This window comes from Strongylocentrotus purpuratus, unplaced genomic scaffold (genome assembly GCF_000002235.5).
Source record: "Strongylocentrotus purpuratus isolate Spur 01 unplaced genomic scaffold, Spur_5.0 spur5_scaffold_16, whole genome shotgun sequence".
In the NCBI taxonomy this organism is placed as follows: domain Eukaryota; kingdom Metazoa; phylum Echinodermata; class Echinoidea; order Camarodonta; family Strongylocentrotidae; genus Strongylocentrotus; species Strongylocentrotus purpuratus.
The window spans coordinates 25,136,747-25,161,944 of record NW_022145601.1 but is presented as its reverse complement, the minus strand read 5'-3'; the positions used below and the strand labels follow the sequence as shown (position 1 = coordinate 25,161,944).

Genomic DNA, 25,198 nt, shown 5'->3' with positions numbered 1-25,198 from the left:
TTTCATTGCCTCAATATGTCCACTTTCTCTTTAGAAAGCGAAATATATATGTCATTTCTTTTTGGCTCAGCCCAAACAATTTTTTTTTCTTGTTACACTCGGCCGATACAATACAATCCCTTTTATTCCTTTACTATTAATATAATAATATCCGGACCATCTTCGCTTGGTGTCAGCTTGGGTTTGTCCATATTAGATCGCCCTCCCATGGGTGGGTTGATTTTTGCTCATATAATACATTTTTTTCACACACACGGTGAGTTTGTTAGCTCACCCGGTGTGATGGGGATGTGCGCATCTTCAGGTATACTTGTTGTAGTCATCCATGCTGTGGTCGATGCATCGTTGGGTAGTTGTTCTCTGAGAGTATTTTGTAAATAGTTTTATATATTCCATATTTGTTGTTGTATTCATGAATCAGTTATCTTTGTCACATCATTATGAGGGGGCCTTAACTTAACAAGCTGTGCTTCAACTAAGGTCTCCTCGTCTTTCTCTATTCTACATTGCACTGTTATTGTACTGTTATGATTATACTCTATTATATTTTGTCACATGTGTTTTCTGGAAGACAAATAAACTTGAACTTGAACTTGAACTTGAACTTATATCTGCCACGAATATTCCGGACCCAAACGAGAACACAGCACTGCAAAATACGTATTTTACAGTTATGTTGGTGCCATAGAGATATATACTTATCTCTATGGTTGGTGCAGACCCTTGCTTTATTATTTGTCTCCTTGAAGACACCGTCTTATCACGATTTTCAGGATCCTCTGTGAGTAAAACCGCCCAGTTTATTATGTTTTTTGTGTGAACCAAGTGGGTCTAAACTTTTATCAACAGAAAATTCGTTTATAGATGAACTTAACATTTACTTAGTACTACTTTTATATCAATTTAATTGTTTAATATACGTTTTCCTGGACAGTTTTTCCAAGTGTGGGGACTAGTGTGTAGTCCCACAACCTGAAATCCACGTAAGTCGCAACTGTCAGATTCTAAAGTTAGAATCTCGATCTAAACTCACACATGACATAGCTGCATTACTATCCCATAATCCTGGCTGTGTATTAAAAACTGTTCTATTGATTCTCAACATTTCAAACACCACTGTACAAAACTCAACTGAGCTGAGTTCACTCAAAATCGGTACTTTAGTGACAATAGATTGATGACACCTAAAATACAATCTTTTCAACTTACTGACGCTGTAATCTGTATGTTGCTGGTGTGACTTTGATTTTTTAATCTTTTTCTCTTCTCTCGGATTTCATTTCATTCATTACCTGGGCTATTTTAGCTGAGGGTTCTTCTGCACTTCTTAATAATCTTTAACCATCATGAAGACAAAATTATGTTATTATGATAATATGATATCATGTTATCCAATATAACTCATAAAAGATTCATTAAATAGTGCATGTAACTCTCTTCTAATTACTGTTTTGAAATTGACTGTCTGACAGTGTCGGGATAAACAACCTGTCCGGACACACAATGTGAGGGTTCTACATATGCGTTCATGCAATTTCTTTCTTGTTTTTCTCCTGAACCACAGGCGGCTGCCGGCTGCCTGCCCATCATGTCAAAGAGCAGTGCCTTTGAGTGTCTCAGACCATTATGTGTGGTGTTGATGAAGGAGCAGACCTTGGAGAGCATCCAGGCTGTAGCGAGGAGCATCCAGGATCTAGATACAGAGAGTCTTCAGGCATTGCAACAATATGTCCTCTTCCCTCTTAGGATCCTCCTTAAAAACCAATCAAAACTGTGAGTTAGTTATCTCAAATTAATTGCAAAGTTTACTTATCTCATTTTAACAAACTTGTTTGATGGTTTGTGTATTTTTTTGCCGTTGGTAAATCATCCTAATGATTATTCAAATATTTGCAGAGTTTCAAGCTAAATCATTTTTATGTATTTCACTGTAATGTATGATGTATTTATTACATGTATTCGCAATTATATAAGTGCCCAATAATTCAACGCTAATGCCTGTACTAGAAAGAAAATGTAAACTATGAGCGAATGAAATGACACTCTTATATTTTTTCCTTTACTCTATTTTCTCTCTGTTGTCTTCCCCAGCTTGTCCCTTTTCATTTCTCCCTTTCTCTCTTTACTTTGTATATAAATTGTAAATTTGTTTATGTTTACTATCAATTTGAAGTACAATATGTTCAATGGTTCTTCTTCATTTCTAATGTAAGTTTTTGTTTCTTGTCAATTTTGGTGAATTTATCGGATTCTTCGATATAATTTTAAACAATGCAGCTATGTAATCTTTGTTTGTATTTATCATATATATTTTAAATACTTAGTTTTCATCTTAAGTACTGAGATACCTGAAATTAAATACAAGTGTACTTTCAAAAAGTTCCTAAATCTGGGCCCTGTTTCATAAAACTTAATTGTTATCAATAACAAGTTATAATAACTGGTATAAGCTACTGAAATAGTGGCATTTGATTGACTGAGAGCATATTTATCATAGAAATTTAGCATTTGTTATGAAACAGGGCCCAGGTTATCCAAAAGTATGGTGTAGGTAATTTAACACCTCCCTGGCCGTCAACTGACAACTTCTCCTCCCATTTCATATAAATGAAATTTAACAAGTGCTTCTGTTTTTCCACATTCTGTTCTTTTAGTTCAACTGGAGTGTGTGAAGCTGGTGTACTGTGCATGCAAAGCATACTGGAGAAGACAACTCTCGTCAACTGGGAAATGTTCTCTGATATCTTCACAGCTCTGTGTGTTACAATCAGCTCCAAACAGTCCAATGGGCAAGGTATGTGTCATAGACCATTTCACCACGCTGTATTACTATCAGTTGGAAGAGGCTCTTTTTGTGACAAGCAGGATACTAAATATGTGTACATCTCTTCTCTGAATATTTACGATTGAGCTCTGTCTAAATAAACAGTTGCAATCAATCACAACTTATTTTCGATTGATATCAATTGCAACTATGTACATAAGAGATAGGTCATAGAAGACTCAATATTGTAAACTTATGATTGATTGGAGGAATTGCATTTGATTTGGATCAATCACAAATATTTATAACATGGGGCGCTGAAATCATTTACCTATCCTGTGTAACACAAGCAATATTTCATGTGCTGAACATATCACCCAAAGAATTTTTTTTGGTCATGAACTGAGTGTAACTTGTTTATGATGAATGCTTCGTTTGATTATGTTCCCTGAATGTGAGTATTGAAGGCAAAACATTGTGGAAAGTGAGCCAGAAAGGCAGAAAGTATAATTTGCTTTACAAGAAGATGAGTTGAAATGTCTCATTGTATCTTAGCATCTGACGGATCTGAAGAGTTGAAGCTAGCGGTAGTGAAGGCATTGACAGCTATGCTGAAATCTGCTGACCCAGCGTGAGTATAGCATTAATGAATACAACAAACAAAACAAGCAAAATAATTATCATCAAGTTTCTTAAAAGAAGATATACTGCAATGAATAATCTTGATTATTGCAGCACAATTATAAATAATTTTTTCTTGTTAGAACTTTATACCTTTTATAGTTTATTTTGTTTGCATCAATGCTAGTTGTAATAATAAGTGTCAGAAAGTGCATTTGTAGTAGGAATTATTTTCAATGATTATCATCTCTGTCTGTCATCTAGCTATCAATTGTGTCATTAATTTTTCAATGTAAAATCTTAACTTCAATAAGCTAAAAAGACAACAGAAAACTATTGTTGATTTATAAAGAAGAAAGAGGGTGGTAAGGGCATTTAAGATTAAATTTTTAATTAATTGAAATATATAATTTTTTCTGCTATGTAAACAAATGTTTTACAGGATTATTTTACAGCTGATGTCTCCCCAGTCTTTGCCCATGCTAGGGCATTGTATCTCTCTACTTCTGAATCTGTCTGAGGCTGAGAAAATGAAAGAACTTCAAGTCGCTGCCCTGAAATGTCTTACCAGCTTTGTGCCAGGTAAACAAAAATCAAGATTATATAAACTCCTCAAAAAAAGAAATTCTGCAGATCAAGTTTGAGCATTAATTGCTATCTCTTTTGATATGATATTACAATACTTGAATTTAGTATCATTGAAAAGCCACTTTATTTCACTTTACAGTGATGCCCTATTTGTAATGGTTAATGTGCAATAGAGTTGAATATGGGGCCAAGTGAAATGTTGCAGAATGCATCGTCAACAGTGAACTCTGCCTTTGTCTGGAGGATGTATTGTGTTTGGTAATGATATTGAGGCAGTCATGTATGAATGCCAGTGGGGTATTCTTCTATTCTTTAGAAAATTAAACTTGTTTTTAATGATGTTGAATGTTGATGTGGTAATTGAGGAAGTGCAATGTGTTGTTTTCACCTTTTGATTGGAAGATGGAATGTGTTTTGCTCGACTGATTGTGAGATTATTATTGAGTTTGAGTTTCATACAGATTATTGCAAGTTTGTCAGTTTTCCACTCCACCAAACACTCAATCATCCATAAATACAGTGGGAACAGTCTACAAATCAATGACAATGACTGCTTTGAAATCACAACTAAGATCTTAATTGTTCAAAAATGCTTTTTGATGTCATTTAAACTGCATTATTGTATTTTATCATGATTTAAACAAACTATAAAAGAGTCAATAAAAGGAACTAGCCATAAGTACAAATTGAAAGAAAAAATGGTAAGAACATCAAATAAAATGCTTGTAGCACTGAAGATTAGTGTAATTGTTCATCAAGAGTCAACAAAAATTCCCCCAAGAAAATGCAAATTATTACCTGTATGCTGATATTTTAATTACAGATTCTGATTTGATTTTCATTTACATTTGAATTCTCATTCTTTGAATGGAATGTTTTTGTTTGTTAAAGACGATGATGCGTCGCTGGTATACGGAGAAGCTTCTAAATGTTTTGCATCATTCCTACCTGGCCTCTCAGTGACGATCAGCAGAGTCATCTTGGCCAACCCAAAACAAGGACAGGTAAGGGTGATGGTAATTGCCGTTTGGTCTACAACCAGTTTGTCTACTATCCACATGGTCTAATAATCATTTCGTCTACTCATCATTTGCCCGTGGTCTATAAGGACCATGTAGGCTAATAGTCATTTACCCATTTGGTATATTGTTCATTTAGTCTAATAACCAGTTTGTCTAATGCTCATTCCGTCTACCATCCAGAAGGTCTAATAATTTATTGAGGAATATTATTATTTATGATTAAAAGATCATGGGATAGCTAGACCATACTGCAATAAACCGATTTGTTCATATAGTTTACCTGCAAGAGTCTTTTTGACAAATGTAATACTTGGCAACTGTTAATTGTGACCAAACTTGGGTGAGAGATACTTTCAGAGGACCTCCATGTTCTAGTTGGAGGTCATTTCCTAAGGTTAAAGATCAATTAAGGTTTTCTCTACTTGCCCCCCCCCCCCCCCAAAAAAAAAAAAAAAAACTCTTATAATTAGTAACTTTGTATACATTGTTCCAAGTGCAATCAAACTGATATAAGTTTGTCACAAGTGGGCAAGACACAATCTGGCTATTGCTTTGTTTGATACATCTAAGTCTTTTTCTAACACGAGTAGATTCTCAGCTTTAATATGATATAAAACTCAACATAAATATCAAAGAAATACCTGTAGGCTAGGATTGCAAAAAAACAAAAACTAATACAACAAACTCCAGATCAGACAAACATCGGTCTACCAAAAACTTCTAAAATCTGCACATTGTTCAGTGTTTTAAAAATGTTGAATTACTGAAAAATCCTGCTTTTTTGATACGTTAAGTAGTATATTGTGTGCTATGCATTTAAATGTGGACAAGAAAAGTCTTTTGTGTTCCATTGTAAAGCAGTCGTCTTAGGATAGATGACACATGCTTATTATAATGGTAATAGATAAGGGTGCTTATAAAGCGCTTACCGCCAAAGTCTTACAGAGGAGGAAACCAAGTAAACATTCTAGCTACAGAAAATATGATTTTATTAGTATATATCTGTTCATTTGATGCTGAATAATCATTTCTTTCCTTTCTCCCATGCCAGAATGTGACAATGGTGAGTAAACACACATTTTGATTCAAATATACCTACTTGTTAAAATTATTCTTGTTATGATATTCTCAACATGTTGTATTTATATGAATGATATATGACTTAATTAATTAATCACAAAATTGTCTTAGCAGACACAACTCGGTGCTTTATAAATGCGTGTGTGTCTGTCTCATGATTCTTCAAAACTATTTTATAATTTTTTTTCTCTACATAGTGTCTGATGTAGAACACTTAATTAATGCTGTCTAATGTCAGTAAAAAGCTTTCTTGTACCAAAGAGAGATATATTTCGTATGATATCATCTAAAATGGATTTTGAGAGTTTCAAGCGAAAAATATATTGCACTAAATAAACATTGCAGTTTTTACTTGTTTATTAATTTATGTTATTTATTTATTTATTTATTTATTTACTTATTCATTTATTCATTTATTCATTTATTCATTTATTCATTTATTCATTTATTCATTTATTTGTTGATAATATTTACTTACTTATTACTTACTTATTTATTTGCTTTTTTATTAAACAAATTTAACTTAATACAACTGTAATGGATATTTCTTAATTTATTAAAAATATTTTACCCAGAATGCAATTGAATGCTGGTCCAAACACATCTCCATGGTGATGGATGACAGACTCCTCCCTCTAGACAAAACTAAAAAATCTGAGGATGTGACAAAGAGACAGCTTCTCCAAGATGGTGAGGAGTCGCTCCTAGTTTCCAAGACGGAGACCTGGCTCACTGGAACCGCATCCAAACTGGACATTCTCATCGCTAAGATTGTTACCATGGTAACCAGTAGAAGCTGGAGAGTGAGGCTTGCTTTGGTTAGGTTTGCAGAAACTCTCATCCTCAGAACAAAGAGGTAAGTGAGTAAAGGATTAAATGTAGATATTAGAAACTGTGCCTATCTTGAGTAAAACCTTTGATTGAATCCTTGTGACTTTCATAGATATGGTCAGTGTAGGAGCACCAAAGTATTTACTTAAAATTCCACCATGGGCAGCAGAAATTGTTTTGATATACAATCTCCATTTCTTCTCTAGATTATGAGTATGATGTTATGAACTGGCACATTTCCACACTGCCCAGTATAGCTCCTTGTTATAGGTATCAAACTAAAAAATTACATGTCCATATTTCAAGAAAGTGGTGCTAAATACCAAACTGTGTGTAAACACATTCTGCATCAATTTCTGTCTGAAAATGTTGTATTCTTTCTTCCCAGTTGAAGTGTTAAATGATATTAGTTTCTTGTTTTTATGATTATCAAAGCAATCCTGCTTTAAAATATCAAACCAAATAAGCTTCTAGGAAATTGCAGTATCTAAATCACGAAAAAATTGCCGGCATTTATATCTTCACCTATCAAATGCTGGAATCTCAGATCCCCTGACTTTTACCTTTTTGTTTGTCAGAAGTTGAAATGATATTGTGTAACATTAAGCAAGTTCGTAATTAAAACCAAACAAGAGCTCCTCTGCTCTGCTCAGCGCCGTCTGCTAAAAAGACATGCAATACACAAAAAAAAAGCAATTTCCATTTCTAACAAGACTTTTTGCTGTTTGCTGTAAAAGCCACTTATTTCTGCATCACTAATTATGAAAGCACTTTACTGTTTGTATCATATATTGTCAATATTTGTTATTTTACCAGTAAAAATGATAATGCCATGATTGCAGTTTTCCACCCCATGTGTCTCACTTCTGTCTGTTTTTCTAGCTCCATGTCCTGCAGCATGGGCAAGGTGTTGGAGGTCTTGGTCAGTCTGGCCCAGGACAGGTATGACCAGGTGTCCAGCCCTAGTCAAGCCATCCTGAGGTCAATGGCTAAAGAGTCCTTGACCGTAGAGAGTAGAATGCTGAGTGAGCTATTGGAGGATAATCTTCATAAACTTGTCACTGTACTACCAAGGATCATCAGAACAGCAGGTAAGAACAAGATGGCTTATGTTTAATATAACTGATAGTAAATGAAATCAAATGTAATTAAATGTAATTAAATGTTATCAAATTTAATCAAATCATAATTGGTTTCAACATGAAGGATAACCTTCATAAACTTGTCACTATGCTACCAAGAATTATCAGAACAGCAGGTAAGGAAAAGACAGCTTACAGTTAGTATAAATTGACAGTAAATGTAATAAAATACTCTAAGCTTCAATTTCAATTTCAATTTCAAATTTCAATTTCAATTTCAATTTCAATTTCAATTTCAATTTCAATTTCAATTTCAATTTCAATTTCAATTTCAATTTCAATTTCAATTTCAATTTCAATTTCAATTTCAATTTCAATTTCAATTTCAAAAATGTTTTTTATTGCTTGTAGGTTCATTGCAGTTTGGTCTCCAACCGGTTCGTCTACTACCGAATTGGTCTATTCCCATATGGTCTACACCCAACCCTCTGTTATCCACATGGTCTAATAATCATTTTGTATGCTTATCGTTTGGTCCATTGATCATTTAGGCTAATAGTCATTTGGTCTAATTTTGATTTGGTCTAATCTCGAATAAGTCTGCCTTTACTTCCCATTTGGTCTATTGCTCATTTAGTATAATTTCTAATCGGCTTAATTTCCAGTATGTCTAATGCTCATTTGGTCTACTATCCATATGGTCTAATAATTATTTAATCATATCATATTCATCAAATGATTATTAGACCATGTGAATAGTAGTAGAAGAACTGGTTGTAGACAAACCGACAACTCACCGTCTTGTACATATATCTTTTGTAAGACACACATGTACATACACAGTGTATGAGAATATGTTATAGTAATGGACATATAATGATATTGATGAGATATAAAAGAAGACCATGGGATACAATGAAGATTTAAAGGAAGAGATCAGGAAACCGAGTTTCAGAAAATTATCATTGTGTCTACATAAATCCCTACTATCAGCATGTGTATAGGACATTATTAAATAAAATATGTAATAAAATTTGTTTTAATGCCCCCTTCTCTTTTCATGATTGCCTGTAATGCCGACAGATGATGAGGAGAAATTGTCCACTGTAACTGCTATGGTTGGATACGTCAAGCTGCTCGGTAAGCACATTATTATTGTGTTGTGTAAGGAACAGTATTTTACAATTAATTCTAAAAGTAATAAAGAATGTTTCTTATAATTAAAAGTATCTTACCATTTCCATTATTAATTGAAGCACTTATAATATTATTACCTCCGAGTCAGCTACTGGTTTCAGCTATGATTTTGCACTGCAGCGCATGCCAGCCAGTCGCTCTGTTTTATGGGTTTACACAATGACTTCCCTATCCTGCTGCACATACTCATTTAAAGATAAACTCCAGTACTGGTAAAAAAAAAATAATAATTCTCACAGAATCAAACGAAACTTACACTGAATGTTCAAGATTACAAATAAATGACATGTGCCAAACAATTTTGGAAGAAAATGTACACTGGCTGAGTAATGAGCATAGAAAGACAAGGAAATCAAGGTAGTACTAGCCCCGACACCATGTGTGTTGTCCCATATATAGCTTTCTATGTGAGTGCTTGTTACTTTACCAAGACTCGGTCAAATTTATTATGATTTTGATGACTCCAGAACCTTGCAGTGCACACCAATACTTACATGCTACATTACATGATCAACTGTTTCTGAGCCTTTCCACACATTTTCTTTCACAATTCAATCGCATTACCAGTACTAAAGTTTATCTTTAACTCCTGGGTGAAGAGGAACGATGTAGATGCAGATAAAATGCCTTGCTCAAAGGTGTCATGCCGGGGCTTGAACCCACGATCATTACATTCCCAGTCAAGTGATTAATCTGCATGTAGATGTAGATGCAGATAAAATGCCTTGCTCAAAGGTGTCGTGCCGGGGCTTGAACCCACAATCATTACATTCCCAGTCAAGTGATTAATCTGCATGACTGTGATCATACATGTACCTCTTGTATATAAGGTGAAGGCATATCAGAAAGACTATTTCCAGGAGGCACCATGGCTCAGTGGTAGAGCATTGGTCTTGTAACCAAGATGTCCCGGGTTCGAAACCAAATCGATGCACTCATGCTCTTTGGTAAGGAATGAATCCTCATAACCAAGTCCCTCAGAGAGAACTTAAAGCCGTGGGTCCACTGGTTGTTATGCTTTCTTAGCAGTCCATCAATTACATTTACAATTACGAACAGAAGATACATGTAGCAGCATTTATACAGTCCAGTATTTGTATAATATAGATACTGGTATATACAATAATAGAATTTAGATGATTCTAGAACAAGTCTCATGGTGACTGCACTCTCTTGTCTGAGATGAAGTAAAGTCCAAAGTTTGTAAATATTAACTGTTTATTTCATCTAGTAGTAGTAATTATTAATAGGAATACGATTTATTATTCCTAGCAGTTGCAATAAATTAATAAATAATAATGATAATAACAAAATTCTTTATCTTTCACAGGTCACAGACTGAATTCACTTCTCAATTCAGCCCCTCACTTGAAGAGATTATCCATAGCTTTACTACAAGCTCTAGAGCTCAGCATAAGGGATACAGGAATCTTAGAAACTACACCAGCACCTCAAGCAGGTACATGTAGTACTGTCATCCTAAGGAGCATGCATGTTGATCTAAGTTCTATTCCCACATTTGATTAAGAATACAAAAAAATGGATACTTGAAGCACAAATTAGAAATATAAGATGAAGAGAAGCAGTACAGAGCTCTGCAAAGTTTTGAATGACAAAAACTAAATGTTGACAATATTCATTTTTTTTATGTTTCTTTATTTATTTATTTGTTAATTGTTTGTAATGGTCCAATGATTTAAGTTTCCTATTCCATATTCGTTGTTTTCAATAGTACGATTCAAAGGGGAATCGCTGTGTTTTACTGCAAGCCACTTGTTTTTTTACAGCGATTTCCCAGGCGCTTTTTTAATATATATTGTATCTTTTTATTTTATGAAATTAATAAATTGAATTGATAAATTGAAATCGAGCAGGTGTAGGCGTACTGATGCAATGTATAATTCTTATTTTTCATTTTGTTAATACTTTATTTCTTTTTTTACATTTGATGTTTATAATATTATGGAATATATTGTATTATTCTAGTTGTAAACCTGACCCCTTTAGTCTGTGCTGCTGGTCAGTTAATATATACCAATAAAAAAAATGTATGAATAATTATGTCAACTCTATTTTAATTTATATGAGTTAATGCCTTCTGATTCTCTCAAGATAATACACAGTATGCATTTGAAATTCAGTTTTTTAAATACATCCAAATGTCTTTATATGTTTGATTTTGTTTGTTGCTTTGTTTTCTTGAAGACCTGAGTGGTGGTGAGGTCAGAAGAGGTCATTCAAGAGACTTCAAACATTTCTCAGACCACAAGATCTATGAAGGGATCTTTCAACTGTGCCAACTGCTAGGGCAATATGGTGAGTCACGTTTGCTTGTTTGTGTGTATATCTCAATCTATATGGTTTTAGTTGATTAATGCTGTGCTTTGATACTTTCATAGTGAATAATACCTCTTAGTGGCAAAAGCTCTCAATCCCACAGACGGAGAGAAAATGTCAGTTCTTGGGAAATCAGAGTTGTCCGTCACACTCATCATAAGTAGCCAGATGCGACAAAAGATTTTAAATTAGAAATCTGTTTCTGGTGGCAGAGCGCAAGTAAGGTGCCCATGTCCCGTGCTATGCAGATTTTGAGCTAAGCTGGGCTCTGCCTTATAAAGACTAATTGATCAAAATCAATTGGCAAGTCCCCTCATCAATTGCAAGTTTGCGGTCCCCTATCTCTTATGTACATAGTTGCAATTGATATCAATCACAAATGAGTTGCTATTAATATCAATTCTTTATAAGATAGGACCCTTTTGTTTAATACAGGATGCACTCAATGCTGTCATCATTAATATTTTGACTGTGAATCATATTTGCAGGGAACGTTTCGCTCCTGATTGATAACTTCTTGTCCTATTTCCACGAGTCTCCATCCTACGTGAAACAAGCCACCATGATCATGAATGAGATCATGCAAGGAACACTCCTCGTTGCTAATGACGATCAACTCTCTATCTGGCAAGAGAAGGAGACGGAGGAAGAGGAGAAAATAGAGGATGCACTGAAGATAGAAGATGCAGAAGAATTGAAATCTATAGTCAGGTAAGAGTGAAGATTTTAAATAGTCAGATCTTGGTTGCAGAAACAGAAATGGAAATGGTTTTTCAACTTAGCCCCCCCCCCCCCCTCCCAAATGGTCTTTGCAATGTGATGTACGTATACTACTTAAATCATAGTGCAAGTCCAAGCTCTTTTGTTGATACATTACTGATCACATCTTGGATTTGGCATGAAGTTAATTGATTTAATACCGTAACTCACTTAGTAGGTTATTTACAAGCTCTTCTTCCCCTAGACTGAAATATCGTTGTTTTTTCCTGTCTCATCTCTCCCTTTCTCTCTCTCTCTCTCTCTCTCTCTCTCTCTCTCTATTATTGTATTACTATGATATATGGATAGATTTGAAAGACATATTGTTTTTGTGATTGTACTCTGTGAGCTCCATACCATTCAACCCTTGGGCTGCTGTGTGGATTTGATTATAAATACCATTTCAATTCAATTCAATTTAATCCAATTCTATAGCCCTATAGAGCTGTGATCACACCAAATATAAAGTGGAGTGACACATGTCAATTTATGTTCAAAATTCCACAATACTTTGTAACATATGGAACACAGAAATGCCCATCTACCTTGGAATTGCCAATAAACTGTGCTACACGATATTTCATATTTTTGATTCATGAAATCCTGTTCAGTGATTGGTCAACGTAGCATCATGCGACCAAACATAACATTGCTATGATGTTACCGATAAGCAAAATGTGCTATACCGTGACGTCATTCTAGACCATGGATGACGTCATAGATACATAGATCTGATCGATCAAGATCAATGTGCTATCGGTATCATGCATTATTTCAAGCCACTAGTGAAATTACGGATTCCTCGGTGACAGAAATTGTTTTTTTTTATGAAAATTTGTTTGACGAATACAAAACAAATATATCATGCACTATTTCAAGCCACTAGTGAAATTGTGGATTCCTCAGCGACAGAAAGTGCTATTCCTGCCACCTCGATTCATAATTTCAACTAGAGCCTCTCAGTGCATGGTATATTTGTTTACTATTCAATACTCTTTTTGATACTTTTTGCAGTATGTTGCTTGATGAGTACCTGTCACCTTCATGCTGGGATGTTCCTACTACCCAATCATCATCTCCTCCATCTACTGCTCCGTTATCATCATCAGCTTCATCATCATCATTGTCATGGCAACCGTCTGCTCCTCCTACCCACCTGATACTGAGGAATGCATCATCATCATCATCATCATCTAGAGATGCGTTGACTGTATCACAGATGAATCATAATACCCTTCTGAAATGTATTCTCTTGGATGGGATTGCAGTCTTTGCTCAGGTGAGCATTATTAAACTCTGCGTCTGGTGAAGGCCCCTGTTTGTGCGATTACCATATTCTAACACTGCATAAAATGTACAATGTATATATTTTTCCCGTTTCGTCTCTCACTACAGTTCCTTTTACAATACTTGCACTCATTGTTTGCTACATGAAATTTTATTCTTCTTACTTCCCCTGTTTATTAGCTACGATCTGATGTTAACTTTCTCCATTAAACTGAACTCTAAAGATTTATTTATCCTTATTATGTCAGTATATACAGCTAAATTACATTTTATACTTCATTGTAACTCTTGGCTCACTCTCTCTTTCTATTTTTCTTCTCTGCTCTACTCACCTCCTCTGCCTACTTTTTGCCCTCTTCTACTCTCTTGCTCTGTTGGTATTCTCATTGTACAAAACTGATTTTCTGTAACCTACCCAACTAAAGCTGTTATGACTGTATTTTACCATTAATGTGATTGTCTTTTATTATGATTATTTCTTTTTGTAAATTGATCTGTAAACTTTTACTAGTGAAAAAATAAGGATCATTATTATTATCATTATTATTATTAATATTATTATCATTATCTGTTGAGGTCTGGCAGAGATATCCCTTTGTTCCAGTTGATAGTGGGGCCTTGTAGCATCAATTGAATGAATTTAATGCTTCTTTTTCTTCTTACTTCACTCAACATGATGTACAGGTTTTAGGAGCTCAGTTTAATCAACTATTGATGCATTGTCTCTACTTAGTACTTGAAAGGATGGCGGATGAAAGGACATTGGTTTGGTTAGTCAACTGGTTTTCATTTCAGTTAGTTAAGGCATTTGGTAGATGTGCATGTATGAAGTATGAACATATATAAGACATTTTGCTATGTACACACAATAGTCCTATATATATTGGGCATGTAAAACTAAAATTATTTTCAGGGCAGATGATTCTAGTTTTGACGTTTAACTTGCTGATCTCCGAAAAGCGGAGGGACAAAACAGAGAGAGAGGGGGGTAGACTTTTTTTACTACACTAGGCAAAGAAGAAGTGCAGTGTATTAATACATTAATAGTAATACTTGATATAACTAATATGACATAAGTTAATAGCACTTATCTATAAAATGCTGGGTGTATCATTAGGTGCATGTACAGACAAAACAGTGACAATGGGGAACTCTCATATAGTTTGAAGTAGATTGATTCAATGATATCTTAAGATTTTGTATTTAATCCTTACTGTGGAAGAGCCAGAAGTTCATTGACAATTTTTTTCAAGGATATGACCTAACGCCCTTTTGACTCTCAAAAGATGTACATGTAGTACACGGTAGGCAGATGGTTGAGAAAGCATTTTCCTTTTCTGAAAGAAAAATGAATATTTATACATTTTCATTAAATTTACACAATCAATTTTAATATTTTCATCTTATTTTTCCTGTTTTCAGCCAGCATGCCCATGCAACCCTAGCCATCATTTCCCAGGCCTGTGGATACAGGTAAGTGTCATTCATTGATTTATGAAACATTCCGAATGGACATCAATATATACTGCCATAAAGAAATGTGTGGAGGAAGATGCCCGAAAATCTTCAAATCATAAACAATATATATTTGGTTAGTTGTTGTCGTTTTAATTTAAGTGTAATTTTTTACCCACATCGCTACCACTGCTCTAATGTTTTTTCAACTGCGCCATCTTTTGGTGAAGTCGCCTTGGTGTAGATTGATTTCCAGTTCCTGTACCCACGCATCATCATGCATGTTGTGTCATGCCGTTAGTGGTGCATTGTGGGACATGGCTGTCGACTGAATTAGTGTCAGTAGAATACTTTGTCTCTAAATTGTCCACATATCACACGCTTTGCCCAAATATCACATGCTTTGGTACCTACATATGTAAATGCTGTAGCAGTTTCAAATTAAAAAAGTAACTCAAAACTGAAAATATCTTGAAGTGGCCTAAAACAGACATCTTATTGCAAAAGCAATTTCTTGCAAATCCAGTCGTAGCCAGATTAGAAGACTTCAGAAATGTTAACAATGTCTTGTTTTTTATTCAGATCAATCAGTGAACTCCTGCTGATGAATGTAGACTACTTGTCTGACTCTGTCTCAGCTCGTCTAAGGCATTACGAATGGAACCTCAAGGCACCATTGGTTCTCAAGGTCACCTTACAACACAGGTAGGTCATATCAATGTCACTTTCCAATTTCACCTTCTAATGTTATTCAGACCTTGACCAGTATTGAACACTTCAGGGCCCTGTTTCATGACACCTGTGATCAAAACAAGTTACAAAACCTGTTATAAGCTACTGGCATCATGGCATTTGATTGGCTGAGAGTACTTGTCATAGAATTAAGCATTTGTTACTTATAACAAGTTTTATGAAACAGGGACCTGATGTATTGAATTAATCAATGCAGGGGGGTGTTTCATAAAGCTGTTCGTAAGTTACGCACGACTGGTGATATGTTCTTGTGCTACATGTAAATGATTGAGAATCTGATTAGCACCCAAGAACATGTTCCAGTCGTGCATAAAGTCGTGCGTAACTTACGAACATCTTTATGAAACACCCCCCAGGTATGTATTAGTCTGAATAAAGAAAACAGCTGTTTGCAGAGCTTAAGAATGCAGATATTTTTTCTAGTTAATAATCACCACCCCTGATCCAGTATATTGATTACAAAAATGATGATGGAACATTTGATTTAAACTGGATACAGTTTAGTTTACTGTGTTCAACTGGGATGATATTTACGTTTCAAAACAAAATGAAAAAAGTTAGCCTTTGAAGAATTCCTGCTCATTCCCATTTATGCAACACATTATGCTAAATAGATCAGGCTTTTGTTAAGCATAGGTTTCCTACTGAATTTATTATTCTAATTAATTGTAGTTCTGATGTGAATGCTTGATCTGGTTTCATAAAATATTTTTGAAATATTTTTTCTTTTGCCCTTTTTGTCTTCAGCACATGCGACATACTGCCTTTGCTTCAGGATACCATTGAAGAGGTACAGTATACATGAATCAATCTGCCATAGATTTATAAACAAACTTGATTAGAACAAACAGAATAATTGTTTTTCTTTGCATACCAGTAAACAGGCTTCTTTGATAATCTGTACTTGTTATTAATTAGTGAGAGGACAAATATCTTTGTAATGTAATGCTCATATCTATTCAAATGATGTGGCAAATAAATGGAAAGGGCATGGAAAGGGAAAGGTCAAGTAATGTCATGTTATTTATAAATTTCTCATGTATGTGGATACATTTTACATTACAATTGTTACACAATTACAAATCTCTCAATCTGATATTATATCTCAAACCTCATATTATAGTAAAATTTAAATCCGAGGTGCAGCATTCATTCTTCTAATGACAATGTTAAGACACATGTGTTGAAGTCTATGTGCTTTTCAGACTTCATGATAACATGACCAACTCTGTTAAACTATCTATCCTTTTTCAAACCTACATGTACCTTGAGTAATGCCCTCCAGTATAAATATATGAATTAAAAAAAGAAGTGTTTTCTGTCTGGCTTGCTCGTAACACACTGTATGCACATTCTCCACTCCCTGGGAGCATTTGAGCCAGACGCCATTTTACAGACGCTCACAATACTGAGCAAAGCACATTAATAGGGCATCCAATTGGTACCCCTGGGTGAAGAGTGGCAAACATAGATTTTCTTGTAATTGAATTTTCGTGTCATTTCAGGTCTTTCATCTCATGGACGATCACCACGGCGACCATGCCACATCGTTGATGAGTGTTCTTCAGTCTCTGGTGTTAGCTATCAATAGATGGTTTCCTCCTTCCAGAGAGGAGGAAGTATGTACAGAGGTACTGAGGTAAGATGTCAGACTTAATCATTCATTTCCTTTGTAAGATGCACCAAGCAACATATTTTTAACCTGTTAACTACTGAATTTTTGTATTCCCGTACACTTAACACAGGACCCGCTTGGTTCCAGCATGCAATGAGATACAACATAAACTCTGATATACTTGTAGAAGTTATTTTCCTTTCATGAACTTTAATTGCTGGGATAGGTATGTGCCCATATAAAATGTGGCTATCAGTATCATTTGTTGGTAGTGGTTGATATATTTCTTGGGTTAAAATAAAACCACTTTAATCACTGAGATAGGTATGTGCACATACAAAATTTGGCTAACATTATCATGTATTAGTAGTGGTCTTGGGGTAAACAAAACCACTGTAGGAAGATAAAGACAATGTGATATGATTGTAGGGCCCTCATGGAGAACTGTATGAATAATGATGAGGCTACCCTGGGTAAACAAGGCAAATTATTATTATTATTATTATTATTACACTTTAGCCTAGGTGGCCTTTGTGAATGTAATGTCGGTGGGTTCAACTCTACATATTATTATATCATTATATTTTTCTTACAGCTGTGAATCAGATCAAGTCAGTTCCATCGTTGCATTCTGCAATGATTACATTCAGACTTTGAATAAAGCTGATGAAGATCTGAAGAACTTGGATGTGGAGATGGATCCAGAGAACACAGATGAGGTTGAAGATGAGGAGAAATGGATGGATGAAGTAGATAAACCCAAGGAACTCCCTCTTCACATTAAAAATGTCAAACAGGTAATTTTGAAAAATCTACAACCCAAACTAGTGAGGGAAGGAAGGCCGGTGGGCCTTGATGTAGAGGTGTTGTGGTCTAGTGGATAAGTCTCAGGACTGTGAACCACAAGGAATGGGGTTCAAATCCCTGCCACAACACTAATGTCCTTTGGCAAGATGTTAATCCTCAATTGCCACACTCCACCCAGGCGAGATAAATGGGTACCAGGTTGGATTATTCCTTGAAATGCACTGTGCGCTAATAACAGCTGCCAAAGCTAAAGCTAGGGTCATGCACATTGTATCATAATGTGTTATGCACTATACAAGAATGGATTATTATTATTATGATGATGATTATGATGATGGCTTCTAGTATAGTGCCAGTATCTGTTTCTGCTGGGCTCTCATGGTGCTTAGACATGACATGCCCAATTCCCTTCCCGGCAGTCTTGAGTGTGTACCAGTATCACTGAAAATGTTGTTTCTTCAAGATTAAATCATAGCTGCCAACCGTTCCTATATTTGGAGGAATGATTCCTATTTGTTGGCCTTCAAGTTATTGTTTTGAACCCTAGATTCCTCTCTATTTCTGAAATATTCTGTATGAAAAATTATACAAGATGGACTGTATTCCTAATGTTGCTTTGAGAGATTCCTAATCTTTGCTGTGAAAGGTGGGCAGGAATGTTGAAAATTTGAATAGAATTGTTTGAATATAAATTGGATATAAAATGATAATGATATCAAACCCTTAGCATACATGTGCAATATGCAAGTTGGTTTCTGGCCAACACATGTATGGAAATTTGACATCATGAAAATCACAAACTACATGATACTTTGATTTCTGAGGATTATTTGCTGCATGATTATAAATTCAGAATCAGTTTTTATCCTTTTTCTTTCAAAATACAGTTTTATTGCCATAACTAATTATATTTCACTCACTTTGTAGTTTATTAAAGAAACCCATGTTGACTTTCCTGTTCCTTGTTTACCATAGGTGTTGGAGCACTGTGTAAATCTCATGTCTTCATCCAACCCTCGTCTGAGACTTCAGGTTCTTAGCACTGTCCAGTCGGCTGTAGAGGCACTTCATCAAAACCAAGGTACTGGAGCACTGCCTGTATGCTTGTATCATGTCTCTGTGTCTTTCATGTAACCTTATTATTATTATTAAATATTTGGTGTCACCTTTGCTTGGGAGGGGAAAAGCAAAGAGGTCTCTCCTCCTGGTATAAACTGATTAGGGGTGTACAGACGGACCACTACACCAGGATTTTCCCCTACAATTATACAAATAGTGTAGTGTTTTCTTATTGCGCAAAGGTATTGATTTCCTCTACATGGGGCCTCCATTAAGCGTCCTATCTGAGGGACAGAGTATCTTCCACTTTAACATAGCCTGCATCCATGAAACAGGGGAGGGGCACATTTACACACAATGCAAGCTTCAGTCATCTGCCCGGGTTGGATTCGAAGCCACAATCTTTGATTTGAGAGGCAGATGCTTAACCCACTGGGCCACCTGGCATGTTGATAATGATTTGAGCACAAAGATTCCTAGACTACCACCCCTCCTGAAGACCTCCTTTGTAATTTCTCTTTATAAAACTGTATTGTATTGCTTTATGATTACCCCATATAAAATTTGACCCCCCCCCCTGAATGAATGCCTCCTAAGACAGTTACCCTTAAGGAATAGGCCAGTCTTTATATTTGTTTAAATTTTTTTTATATTGTATTTATTTTATGATTCATGTATTTTTAAAATTCTATTTTTGTTTTGTAGATGTGTTATTGCCTCTTGTACACAAACTATGGCCAGCCTTTGTATTAAGGTTTGCTGATCAGGAGATTCTAGTCACATGTAAGGTGAGTATTAAACTTAGCTTTTCTCTTGTCCGAATTTTAGACAACTCGAGAATTGATGAATTATATACATTCCGTTTTTTAAGGAGGAGGGGGGGGGGGGTGGTTATCATCCCTTTTAAGTGTATTCATAAATTAATTTATTTAAATTTTTTAATTTGTTAACACAAATGTGTAGTGTTACATTTTAATTATGAAAATAAGTGCATGTATAAATGTGGAAAGAAGCCTGAAAAGAATGTTAAAACAAAGGGTGAGTGAAGCAGTGGTTCATTGGCAGACTCTTGTTGCCTACCTGGCCAAATACTCATGCTGGTATGCGAGGCATTTCATCTTTGATAGGTTCTCTTTATTCAGGTGTAGTAGATTTGTACCTGGTAGGAAGAAATTCCTTGCATGTTGTCAGCACTTATAAGGTATGTAATAATTCAAAGTGATTTTTTTTACATTCAGTAATGCTTCATTTTGATCAACATTGTTATTTGTATATCACGTACGACTCTATATTTTTGTTAGTTTAGAAGTATGTTCATTCTTCCATTTCTTCTTCCTTTGTTTAGGCTTTTGAAACTCTTCTCACTTTAGCGGAAACATCAAGGGATTTTATACGAAGAAGAGTTGTGAAAGATGTCTGGCCCAAACTCACCTCCTTCGTACAAACTCATGCTGCAATGAGGTTAGTATTATAACATCATTCAATTCAATTCAATTCAAGTACTGTGTTTGAATGTGTCATGAATGAAAGAGAGAAATGCATATGTAAATTGTAATAGAATTACAAGGCTAAAAGATTGTTTCAGCAATTTTTAACCAAATTGAACAAGCTTTTTGGGGGATGTTGTTACTCTAAACCCTAAATATGAGGGGGCCTTTTAGTGATTTTGCAGCTAATTTTGATCTTAATTATATTTTGTTTAATTTATGTCTTTCACCCTTGTATGATAGATTTTTATTAGAATATAATTCTTGTTCGGCAATTAGTATTTTCATATTTAGAATGTTGTGCACTAGTCATTATTTTGCATTATCCTTTGTGTTATACAGTGAGAAGGCTGGTTCGAGCTATCACCATACAGCTTACTACAAATTACAGCATTCCATCCTAGCTGGAATAGGTCAGCTATGTTTACAGGTAATGTTCAACTTTCATTATATTCTGAAATAGTTGAGCCACTTTGCACCATGTTCTACTCATTCAGTTGAAACCGTCACTAGTTATAAAGTAGTGACACACAATGGAAAAACTTTAATAGATAGACCTCAGTTTGTATCCTTTGTTAAAGGGATCGTTTAACAATGTTAAATCTGAGATGCACGGCCCTATGTGTTATCAGTGTCTGTGATATGGTGTTATTGAAGCCCTAAAAAATTGCGCTTTAAAATGATCAAGAAGTGCCTCAAAAAAGTAAAAATCTTTGAGTGACCGGTTTTACCATACTCCCCCAATAGACTGTAGTGTTATGAAAAACCGTTAGGCAAACGCAAAATTTGAATTTGATTTTCAATCATAAATATCGTGATAATCAGACAGGCATTTAGCTTGTAAAAGTCATGGGGTTCCTGATTGACCTAAAGGTTTATAATTATTATTGCAGCATGAGCTAAGTCAAGGATTTTTTTAAGGATCTAAGAAAAAGTTACCAAATCCCTTTAAACAAAACTTTAGACCGCATTTAAAGTCAATTAAAGGAGGTGAGATGGTTCAGTGGTAGAATCGTAGTCTCGTAACCGGGAGTTCCTAGGTTCGAAACCAAGACGATGTACTAGTTCCCTATGGTAAGGCCTTAATCCTCATTACCAAGTCCCTCGGAGAGGACTAAAAGCAGTTGTTGATCCCCTGGTTGCTACACTAATACATACAGACACTTACTTCCTTAGCAGTTGTGTAAAATAAATGAGCAAACAAAACAAAACAAGCGTTGTGTTTGAATTTTAGTAAAATAAGGACCGTGATCATTTACAGGTGTCTTGTTAGTGTCGATGTTGTTCTAAGTATAATGACTTACCAATAATGACTGTTTAATACATGTCTAGCTTGCACAGGAGTTATTCCAGAATCGTTATTCTCATGTTGAATATGATATTGTTTCAGTCTTCCTTGTAGGAATCTGTGATGCTCTTTTCTCATAAACTTTATTTAGTTTCCTTTCAGTCTTTACATGGGCCCTGTCTTATGATACAATTTCAATTTATTTTTCCATTAAAAACATATTAATTACATAATTAATAAGTACAAAGAAGAAATTGGAAGGACCCCTGATAAAGCAAAGCTTATGACAAAGGCCCTGCACATATATAAAGAAATAAATGAACATTTATGAAATTTGAATGACATCAATCAACAGGCAATAGTATACAAATATTGACTGCTCATGAGGATGATGGTGGGAAATATCACTCCCAAGGTGGTGTTTACACCGGCCCTTCTATCACCCCCGAGGCGAAGCCGAGGGGGTGATAGAAGGGCCGGTGTGAACACCACCGAGGGAGTGGTAGTTCCCACCATCATCCGATTACAGAGCAGTCCATATTTGTTTTATATACCTCATCCTTTTTATTGATTCATGATTAGGTCTAGCTGTAGGTCTAGATCTAGCTCTAAAAACAGGAAACGAGATCAAGAGGAATTTACTAACCCAAATAAGAAAAATCCAACATCAAGTCCAAGGCAAGAGTATTGAATTCCTACGCGCTGCGCGTAACCGCGCGATTGCGGTAGCCTAGCAACTCAAAAAATTTGTGTGCGCAACTAAGTCGCGGGAGGGGTTAGGGGTCCTATCCCAGGGTTTGATAGTAGCTATCAACCCCTCTGACGTAATGATACTTGATAGATCGAAATGCTCCTTGACATGTGATATAGTCTTGACCAATCAGTGAATGACAATCTATGTATGAGGTATATAATAATAAAAGCAAAAACATAAACCAGATCCAGGTTGATCATAAGTCTTCCAAAATACCTATGGTGAAGAGTTGCCGTTGAAAGCAAGTTGCAATTTATTTGAATTGATTATAGCTCTTCATAAGACAGGCTCCAGGCTCTAGAACTCTTTATTACCACTTTTTTTTTTCTTTGACAGGTTGACATCTGTGAAGCAGACCTGCTAGTGATGGTTCAGGCTTGCATTCCCTACCTTAATGCCTGTCAACCAGTAGGACTACAAGAGGTCAGATTATATCACTTCACATCCTCTCACGTTTTATCTCCCTTTCTTTCACTCTCACTGTCCTCTTCTCCCCCTCTCTCTTCTCCCCTCTCCCTTCTCCCCTCTCCCTCTCTCTCTCTCTCTCTCTTTCTCTCTCTCTCACTCTGTTTTTAAAAGTCTGGTTTAGTTAAAACCATACTCGTCTTCCTTACCCCTTTTCAACAAAAATCATCAGCAGATTTGAGGGGAAATGTAATCTGTAGTATATAATACAACAGAAAGAAGAGAAACTAAACAAGAAACAAAGAGTGAAATATTTGTTAGAAAAGAATTTTTTTTTGTAATGATTTCAAAATTGTTTATGCTCTGTTAATGTGTAGATGCAAATGCCTGCACAGATGAAGATAATGTGATATAGTGTGGTTATATTTTTTCAAAATATTTTTAATGGATTCATGCACAGTACACCCTATAGAAAAGAGTAATATAACATATAAAGTATTTGTTGTTGTTTTAATTGATAGGCTTGTATATCAGCGTTTGAGGGTTTTATCGCAGCTGAGCCTGATGCTGTATGGTTCAGTCTACTTGATATAAGCAGCTCTTCATCATTACAACCACCTCATCCATGTTTTCCATCTATAAAGGTAACTTATTTGACCCTTTCAGTGCTGTGCTATGTTAGCGTTACAGCTCAATTTTTAGTTTAGAATCATAATTGCAATAGTAATGAAGCATTACACATAGGGATAATTGCATACATTGTATCCCTATGAACTTTACAGAATAGAATACAGAAGGAGAGGAAATGGTGCACTGGGTTCATAATTGTGACATCTTACAAAGTGCTAAATAGATATGTTTTCAAATTACTTCTGATCTTTTCATTTGTTTATATATTTCTAATGTATTCCGGCAAGTTATTCCATAAATATTGTCTGAATATGAAAATGACCTTTCCCCATAAGATTTTGTCACAGTTTATGAAACATAAAATAATAAAAAAGTACTGAAATTTATCTGAGCATCAAAATGAGGATAAATCAGAGACTTTCTGACAATTAAGATTTTTCTCAATGTTATCGAAGGAAAAAGGGCCTTTTTAATAGTGGCACATTAAATGAGCAAAAGCATGGGGCTGAATATTTCACACCTTTTCTTTTCCTTTTCAGTTTGCTGGTGACTCATCAAAGCAGAACACACAACAGTGGAGCAATATTGAGAAACTCCTGAGATGACGGCAGTCAATATAATTATGTCACAAGCACTCCTACCTTTCAAGAAATTAACCTTGATCTTATAAAGGCCTACATATGTAGAACACATGGTTTGTAGTTTGAGTCCCGCTGCAGCACTAAAGTTCTTTGCCAAGACATGAATCAACATTTGCCACTCTCAACCTAGGTGGAGTAAAGGGGTACCCTATAGGCAGAAATTCCTTGAATGCTTTAGCACCTCATTATTAAAAGGCAGCTCAGTTACAGCTAGGGTAATTATATACTTTCTATTAAGTGTAGTAGAGTTTTTACCTACACTGTAAAAAGACCTAATATTATTATTACAAGTTTTTGAGGTTGATTTTATACATTCTGGCCACACAGGATTATTTTTTCAGGCGATTAGTACAATTCAAGTTTTTAGGTTAACAGCACCTAATGTAATTGAAGTTCTAATTACCAAGACAAATGCTTCTTGTCATCTTTGAAAAGCGTACACAAATCTAATTTTTTATCAAGTTAAAGGTCTCCTACTGACAATTTAACTTTGCCATTATTTAAGTTTTTTAATGTCAGTCTCTTAAAGATCTTGTCTTGCCCATATGTTGAGGGAAATCTCATGTTCGATACATGTAAATGTACATGTACACATATTAAAGGTCTAGTGGCAGCAGTTCAAATTTTCTTAATTTGGTTAATTAAAGGAAGCCTCACCCCAAGAAATAACTTTAGTTATTCTGAAAGATTTATTGTATTCTTGCCCGTTAATCTTACAAGATTCTCCACCAAAGTG

The 25,198-nt window shown here is 35.2% G+C and overlaps 1 protein-coding gene across 2 annotated transcripts; it reads left to right on the top strand.

Annotated features, from left to right (window-relative positions):
* The first annotated feature begins 753 nt into the window (after positions 1-753).
* On the top strand, positions 754-24,870 carry LOC100892948 (TELO2-interacting protein 1 homolog). Of its 2 annotated transcripts, XM_030987127.1 has the most exons (27): positions 754-781; positions 1,565-1,773; positions 2,655-2,794; positions 3,320-3,395; positions 3,828-3,967; positions 4,865-4,977; positions 6,047-6,058; positions 6,651-6,931; positions 7,789-7,997; positions 9,072-9,128; positions 10,516-10,644; positions 11,391-11,501; positions 12,011-12,233; positions 13,296-13,560; positions 14,253-14,338; positions 14,991-15,041; positions 15,606-15,728; positions 16,524-16,566; positions 17,282-17,415; positions 17,987-18,188; positions 19,174-19,279; positions 19,963-20,045; positions 20,603-20,718; positions 21,087-21,174; positions 23,123-23,209; positions 23,713-23,835; positions 24,361-24,870. In XM_030987127.1, exons 2-27 carry the CDS (start codon positions 1,589-1,591, stop codon positions 24,424-24,426), a joined length of 3,249 nt encoding a protein of 1,082 aa, XP_030842987.1. In that variant the 5' UTR covers positions 754-781; positions 1,565-1,588; the 3' UTR covers positions 24,427-24,870. The 2 variants fall into 2 exon arrangements, with proteins under 2 accessions (XP_030842987.1, XP_030842988.1); XM_030987128.1 differs by lacking the exon at positions 6,047-6,058.
* Positions 24,871-25,198: the final 328 nt, after the last annotated feature.

What these genes read in the sequence shown, in the direction of transcription:
- LOC100892948 (XM_030987127.1), top strand. Translation starts at nt 1,589, where the DNA reads ATGTCAAAGAGCAGTGCCTTTGAGTGTCTCAGACCATTATGTGTGGTG. An exon ending in CAAACAGTCCAATGGGCAAG is followed by an intron (nt 2,795 to 3,319) that starts GTATGTGTCATA and finishes ATTGTATCTTAG; the next exon opens with CATCTGACGGATCTGAAGAG. An exon ending in GATGAAAGGACATTGGTTTG is followed by an intron (nt 14,339 to 14,990) that starts GTTAGTCAACTG and finishes TCCTGTTTTCAG; the next exon opens with CCAGCATGCCCATGCAACCC.